Raw genomic sequence first — 8099 nt, 5'->3', positions numbered from 1 at the left:
ACCGATGAAGGCATCCAATGACAACACAAGTGAGATAAAATAACAAGACCAAAAAAAAAAAAAAAAAAAAAAAAATCAATTTTCACAACAAAACTCCTACTTGATTTTCTACCCATGAAGAAACATAACACACACGAAACTCCGCGTTTACTAAAGATAAAGTATTTAAAAAAACAAGCCGAGTTCTCATTGGTATTTTCAAGAGGTATTTATTTATCAGTGCGGCTAGAAAAGGTTTTTTCTTGCAAACAAGAGAGGACTAGGTAATGTTTTATGAAAAAAGGAGGCCCAATACCACAATCTTTCATCTCTTGGCAACAAATGAGGAAGCCCATTGCTCTCATCGGCCTACACACTAACATTCCTATAATATATGTATTAAAAAAGGGAATATGATTAATTAAGGTAATTAACTTTTCGGTTTGTTCACATGTAGATAACTATTTTCTTTTGTACATATCTAGGTAACAAACTTTTTGAAACTGTTCACATATGACCATTATGATCTGCTGTAGCAGGTTACATCTGATTACAGTAGATCATAATGGTTACATGTGAACACTTTCAACAAGTTCGTTACCAATATATGTACAAAAGAAAAATAGTTACCCAAATATGAACAAAACCAAAAGTAAGAGTAAATTACACAAATGGTCCCTGCGGTTTGGGGGAATTTATGCGTTTGATCTCTAACTTATTTTTTTAATTCGGATGGTCCCTACTGTTTTGTTTTGTTGTGTTTGGTCCATGTCTTACCTAAAAAGACTAGTGTGTCCTTATTAATTTATTTTTTTTTTATTTTTTTATTTATATGTTTTTTTATATGTTTAAAAAAGCTAATAGACCTTACATATCTGTATTTCCTCACCATCCCATCTTTCATCATCTTCAACTTCTATTTCTTTTCCATCTTTAATGACAACGCAGTCTTCACCATCTATTCTTTTTCGGTCCTTCAACTCCAGCGAACCAATACCACAACCCAATAAAGTGAAGAGACAGTGGGTTATGGTGTTTGTTCGCTAGAGTTGAATGACAAAAAAAAAAGGATGGTGAAGACTTCCATGTCACTAACGATTGAAAGAAAATAGAGGTTGAAGAAGATGCGAGATGGGATGGTGACTGGTGGGACCCAAATTAGATTTCTCAAATGTGGTTTCAGGTTTACGGTGAGGAGATACAGATATGTGGAGTCTATTAATTTTTTTAACCATATTAAAAAAGCATAAATAAGAAAATTAATTAAAAAATAAATTAATAAGGGCATAATAGTCTTTTAAGGTAAGACAGTGACTAAGCACGCAACAAAAATAAACAGTATGGACCATCCGAGTTAAAAAAAAAAATAAGTTAAGGACCAAATGCACAAATTCCCCCAAACCATAGGGACCATTCATGTAATATACTCTTACTTTAGGTTTTGTTCATATTTAAGTAACTATTTTTTTGTACACATCTAGGTAACGAACTTGATGAAACTGTTCACATATAATCATTATGACCTGCTGTAGCTGAATGTAACCTGCTACAGCAGGTCATAATGATCATATGTGAACAGTTCCAAAAAGTTTGTTACCTAAATGTGTACAAAAAAAAGATAGTTACCTATATGTGAACAACCCGAAAAATTAATTACGTTAACAAATCTTATTCCCTATTAAAAAACATAAATTAGTCTCTGTTTCAAGCGTTCATTTTGATATCATAACATAAAAAGACGTTATGTTATCATATAACTACACAAAAATGATAATAAAGATCAGACAAAATTGCAAAATAATCTTTTGGTTTGTTATTTTTTTTAGCTAAGGTCCAAACTTACCAAAAAATTATGGATTCCATCTTTTTGTCAAGTTAAGTTGTAAATTTGGTTTTTTTAAAAACTAAAAAGACTATTATATATTTTATATACTTATATTCTATTGTTATTAAATATACAATCGGCCCACATTCCTACATTGCCCTCTCGTCTAAGATACTTATGATTTCTATTTTTGATATTTTGGGTTTTTGTACTTATAGTTTAAGATCAAAGCACCATTGAGACCTTCAACAACGAATTAACTAAATAAATTTTGTTAACTTGTTGAAAACCTAAAATATGAAATCTAGTTAGAAATGAATGCCCGAATTTCTCAAATATTCCCTCAATACGTATTTATCTTAATTTCAAAACATTGCATAAAAAGTAGATCGAAATGCTATAGCCAAACCCCTTTTCTTTCACTGGTTTATGCCATAAGGAACATAATTAAAAAAAGACTCACAAGTCAATAACAATCGCTAATATCTATCCCGAAAGTACAATCCTTAATGCATGAAATATCGTTGACCATTTTTGGTAGCACTAAACATTATTTGAACTTATATTAAGAACAAAGAAGCCTCAATAATAGTTCATTTCTTATTTATTTCATCAAACACATTATATGCATATCATCTATCCCATCGTATAACTTGGGGTTGGTAAGTTGATTACTGTGCTCTTGATTTTCGTCATCATATTAATACTGTTCGTGATTCCTTGGGACCCGATCCCACTGTCCTTCAAACCCTGTCAAATCATTTTAACAGTATTAAAAGTATCAGTATCAATAACTACAGATTCATGGACTCGTATAAGTTTTGTAACATTTGTAGCAGTTCACCTGAAAGGGGAAGTGATCAGGGCCACGAGCCGGGGCAGAGTTTATTTGCACCGTCCCAGTTTCCATTGCATCACTAATCAAGATTGCTTTGTTGATGTCTTTAGTGAAGACACATCCCTATCATTAAGTAACATTTTTAGCTATGTCAAGTCTACAATCAATATTGTTTCAAAGATCTATAAAAATGGCATAAATTTTATAGCTTTTTATAACTATAAAACCATATTTTTCCCAACCCTAAAAAGTTTACATATTTTAATTTCGATACCATGAAGCATTGGGTTTTTGTATATACCTGAAGACCAAAATTGCTAGCATTACAATGGTGGATCCCTTCTTCAATGGAGTTGATCCTAATAACAGGCACAATGGGCCCAAATGGTTCCTCCCATGCAATTCTCATGTCGGGTCGAACATTATCAAGCAACAATGGCCAAATAAGGTTACCCTCACGCTTATACTCCTGACAAAACGTTGCTCCTTTCGTCTTTGCATCCTTAGCTAACCCTTCGATGAAATTTGCAGACGACTCAGAGACCACCGGAGTGATGTCACAATCATCCTCCGGTGGGCCCACCTTCAACTTCGCCACCTTGGCGTTCACTTTTTCAACTAACTCATCCGCCACCGATTCCATCACCAATACAACTTTAACAGCAGTGCATCTCTGACCACTGTATTAGGGTTTCATTAGTTTATACAATTTCATCGAAAGTATCGCAGATTTTTGGTGACATAAATTGTTAACAATCGATCAATACCTGTAGGAGAAACCTCCTTTGATGATATTTGCTGCAACCAAATCAAGATCGGCGTCTTCCAGAACGATGCATGCGTCTTTTCCTCCCAGCTCCATCTGAAGTGGCACCATGCCGGCTTTCTTGGAGATTGCTACTCCGGTGTCACCTCCGGTGAAGCTGGAAATAAGTAGAGATAAAAAATGGTTAAAAGAAGTCATCTTTTGAGCACTAACGTAAAAACCCAATACGAAAAAACATGTGTTCGAGTGTATGATTACCTGATACAGTTAACTCCGGGATGCATGGTGAGGAAATCTCCGATCTCCGATCCTTTTCCGGTGATACAACTGATTAGGCCTTTGGGAAAACCTGCTAAGTTAAAGCATTGCACCATATGAAGGCAAGCCACTGCACCCTGAAAAACAGGTTCATAAAAGGGTTTTAGAAAACTTGAAAACTACATTAATGGAGTCATGTGTTGTTAGATCGGAAAACCACCTGAGTTGGGGGCTTGAGGACGAGGGAGTTTCCGGCGATAAGCGCAGGGCCGATTTTGGAAACGGCGAGATTGACCGGATAGTTGAAGGGTGGTATGGCCAAGACAACTCCGAGTGGGATCTGGTATAGTTCATAAAATCCGAAGAAAACCCGAATTCAGAATCCAATTTTCGATCAAAATCATGAATCTTTTTGCAGGTTTTTGATGAAAAGATGGAAACTTTGTGAGTAGAATTTAGTGTACCTTTGAAGTGAGACAATACTTTGTTCTCTCATTGCCTGGAAAACTATCGGAAACCAAGAACTTGCCTTCTCCTAGAATCCTGACCCCTTCTTCAGCGCAATAAGATATGAGATCCCCTGATCGAACGACCTTTATAAAAAAGTTCAAGTTTTAATGCATAGATAAATAACTAAAACTCATTATAAGCTCTTGAGATAAATACATCTTTTGGAAATTAAAGAGTTTTAAGGTGCTCAATTAATTGGTTTCTTGATCCATTTATGTTTCTTGGAAGCTAGGAAAAAAACAACTGCATCTTGTAGCTACAATAATACAAAATAGCATTTTGTTGTTTCGTGATATCCATTGTTAAGTTGTCATGATACAAATTAACACTATTTGTATACGATCAATATTCAATGTGATTTTTGGATCTAATGTCTTTTTATTACCATTAAATGATGTGTAGATGAAATGACAAAATAGCATTTTGGATGTTACGTGATATGCATTGTTAAGTTGTATGTCATAATACAACTAAACTATGCCATAAGATTTTTTTTTATTATTAATAATGTATAGATGAAATGTTGTACGAAATACCGATTTTGTAATAAATCTTTAGTAAATATAACGGCACAATTAGGAAAAACAAAGAAAGAATAAATGATGGTAGATTTTACTCGTTATTTTTGTGTTAATTGAATTAAATGTGAAACACTCATACATAGATTTTAAAATGAATTTTTTGTCCCCTTTTAAGTATGTAAAGTCAAAAAAGACAACAACCAATATTTTTAATGTAAAGTTAAGATTTAGTGATTTACGCATAAATGAGTTGTACCTCAGTGACTGAATCCTTGGCAGGTTTTGCAATCTCCTTAACTAAACACTCGGCGATGGGAGCTTTGTGCTCTTTGAGAATGGCAGCTGCCTTGTGAAGAAGCTCGGCTCGTTTCCATAGTGGTGTTTTCGCCCATTGCTTTTGAGCAATTTTAGCTGATTCCATTACTTTATTCACCTCTTCTTGTGTACATGCTGATAATAAAAATCATTCATAAGTTTAGACTTGAAAATAAAAATGATATTCATGTTTTTGTTTAGGTTGCTACCTTAGAGTAGTTAATAGGAGATATCTTGAATTGAAATGTTAATGTCCTCTTATGTAACATAAATCAAAGAGTGAATTAAAAATTTGGTACTTAAGTTTGTTATTTGTTGTAGATTTGATCTTTATATTTTACTTAATATCACAAGTTTGGTTCAATTTAAGACTTGCATCCTAATTGTTCAGGGAGACTAAATACGTGTTTCGAAAACTAGTTGTTAGTTGAAAGCTGAATGCTAGTATTTGATAGTTCGAATATAGTTGCTGAAAGTTATAGCCTTTTATTTATGTAGAAATACTTGACCCATATAGATTTTAACTTTCAAAGGTATAAAATTAGATAAATAAATAAAAAAAAAACTAAAAGCTCTCAGAAATCTATTTGAAATAACTTTGAAATTATGAGTTTTTTTTTAAAACAAAAATTAAAGACTACCACTATCGAACATAACATTTTTTCCGGGTTATTTCTAAGAAATTAAAAGCTTTCAGAAGCTTCATGCTTAACACATCCTAAATCCTCGAAATGCAAAGTTCAAGACAACTTTGGAAAGAATTCATAGAATTGGACCAAACTTGTGATTTAAGATTTAATATAGGGACCAAATTTAGAATTTATCTAAATCAAAGGTTTAATTATGATGGTAAACTTTAGAAGCGGGGTGCTTTCGAAAATATTTAGAATGTACCATACGATGGGCCCCATAGTGTATCAAAGATACTATGGTACAATCTCAAATGCACAAAGTACAAATAGAATAAAATTGTTAGATCAGAGAATCAAGATATCCCCGTTGCTCTCAGCCAACCAATTGCTTTGAATTCATAAAAAATTATCTTCTTACTTTTAATCATTTAAATTGTATTTTAATACATGTATATTAAGTCACATATATATGAAGTTATGAACGACTATTCTTATATTAGTACTTCTGATTTAGTGACGGAGTTTGCGAGGACTTCACATGTACAGTTTTCGCTTTTCAGTTTGTGATCACAAATTAAATAAGTTTTTTTCGTAATCCTATAATCAATCTATGCAAATTTTCATAAGCAAGCTCAAATTCCTTGTATTTTTTGTCTGTTTATTTACTTAACAAAACAATTTATTTGTCACATACTAAATTATTAAACAAAAAATATAATATGTATTAAAAAGAGAGAGAGAGAGAGAGAGAGAGAGAGAGAGAGAGAGAGAGAGAGAGAGAGAGAGAGAGAGAGAGAGAGAGAGAGAGAGAGAGAGAGAATATAAGAATATTACTGATGTCTTTTTACCTTGAACCTTGTACTGAGTGGTTCTGGTAGTCGGGTTAATAATAGCAACAGATTTACCAGAAGCCGATTTCTTCCATTCTCCATCAGTGTAATATTTGAACACATCGCCTTCTATTATCTCTTCAAAAACACCAGTTCCTGCCATTGATATGGTTAAAAGCTTTCTCTATCTACCCTTATCGCCTTTACCCAGTGTTTATGTATGAGAGAGAGAGATAGAGTGTGTGTGTGTGTGTGAGAGGATGAATGAATGGTGGATGGTTTTCTTGAGGTGTTGATGTGTATAAATATTGGAGGAAGGTGAGCCACACTTGGTAGCAAGTGTACCAAAACAAATGAGTCAAAAAATAAAGGAGTGAAAAACAAATAACGATTTCAATAAAATAAAAATAAAAATAAAAAAGTTAACTTCGTGTTATTTAAGTTTATGATGGGCTTTATGTTTTTATGTTAAGATTTTGTTTCGCGTCAATAATTTTTTTTATGAGTATTTACTATTTGTTAAGATTACAAAAGTAGTTTGTTGTAAATTATAAGTTAGTATAAATTTTAAGATAATTATTGATACTTTTCAGCTAACATCTCAAAAACATTCTAAACTTATCATTTATGATAGTAAAATAGCTACTTAACTGATAATGAATACATTAACTAACAAGTTTTACCTTGTCTAATTTGTAGGTTTTACTTAATAAAATTAGCAAAAACTTCAATCAATTTGTTACAACTAATTATCTAAGTGTTATATTTGTTCAACGCTATAAAGCTTACTTTAATACATCCGAATTCCTTTCACTGTACCTCCAATGTATTACATCATTTTGGTGTAGAATGTTCAATATAAAAGCAATTCATCTAATATCACTACAAGAATAATGACTATTAGTGACGACAGGCGTCGCCGCTAAAGGTCCCGATTGTCGCCGCTAATACCTTTAGCGGCGACACGTCGCCGCTAAAGGATCGCCGCTGTTGATTCGTCGCTAATACCCAATTTGTCGCTGCTAATGCTTACCGTCGCCGCTAATACCATGTCGTCACTAAAAGTGTCGCCGCTAATTGTAGTTTTCTCTTTTTTTTTAGTTTTTTTTAAACATTCTTTCCATATACAAAACAAACCTTATAAAATTATAAAAATTGTTATAAATTATAAAAACTTTATAAAAAATATAACCAAAAACACATCCATACATACACAATACACATACAAAAACATATACATACATATACAAAAACACATATACATACATGATACACATACTAATACACAAATACATACATAATACACATATAAAAACACTCATATATATATATATATATATATATATATATATATATATATATATATATATATATATATATATATATATATATATATATATATATATGTATACTAATACACAAATACATACATATACAAAAGACAAATTCTACATATAAATGAGTTCATAGAAAAGAGAAGGGGGAAGAAGGAGCTGATGGAGGAAGGAGTTGAAGGAGGAAGAAGGAGCTGAAGGGGGTTATATCTGGGAAGGGCATTAGCGGCGACGCCTTTTAGCGGCGACACGTTGAGTATTAGCGGCGACATATAGAGTATTAGCGGCGAC

General features: G+C 32.6%; 1 protein-coding gene across 1 annotated transcript; it reads right to left on the bottom strand.

Annotated features, from left to right (window-relative positions):
* Nucleotides 1–2202: 2202 nt before the first annotated feature.
* Nucleotides 2203–6772, bottom strand: LOC145004093 (NADP-dependent glyceraldehyde-3-phosphate dehydrogenase). The gene is made up of 9 exons (XM_078962994.1): nucleotides 6493–6772; nucleotides 4954–5147; nucleotides 4131–4259; nucleotides 3887–4006; nucleotides 3667–3803; nucleotides 3410–3565; nucleotides 2944–3322; nucleotides 2649–2765; nucleotides 2203–2554 (listed from the first exon to the last, which is right to left on the bottom strand). The coding sequence occupies exons 1-9, from the start codon at nucleotides 6635–6637 to the stop codon at nucleotides 2441–2443; spliced, it is 1491 nt and encodes a 496-aa protein (XP_078819120.1). The 5' UTR covers nucleotides 6638–6772; the 3' UTR covers nucleotides 2203–2440.
* Nucleotides 6773–8099: the final 1327 nt, after the last annotated feature.

This window comes from Lactuca saligna, chromosome 7 (assembly GCF_052625555.1).
Source record: "Lactuca saligna cultivar CGN05327 chromosome 7, ASM5262555v1, whole genome shotgun sequence".
Taxonomy (NCBI): domain Eukaryota; kingdom Viridiplantae; phylum Streptophyta; class Magnoliopsida; order Asterales; family Asteraceae; genus Lactuca; species Lactuca saligna.
Note: the sequence above shows the minus strand (reverse complement) of the source record. Positions and strands in the feature narration are given on the sequence as shown.

What these genes read in the sequence shown, in the direction of transcription:
- LOC145004093 (XM_078962994.1), bottom strand. Translation starts at nt 6,637, where the DNA reads ATGGCAGGAACTGGTGTTTTTGAAGAGATAATAGAAGGCGATGTGTTC. An exon ending in AGTATTGTCTCACTTCAAAG is followed by an intron (nt 4,007 to 4,130) that starts GTACACTAAATT and finishes GAACTATACCAG; the next exon opens with ATCCCACTCGGAGTTGTCTT. An exon ending in CTAGCAATTTTGGTCTTCAG is followed by an intron (nt 2,766 to 2,943) that starts GTATATACAAAA and finishes ACTTAATGATAG; the next exon opens with GGATGTGTCTTCACTAAAGA.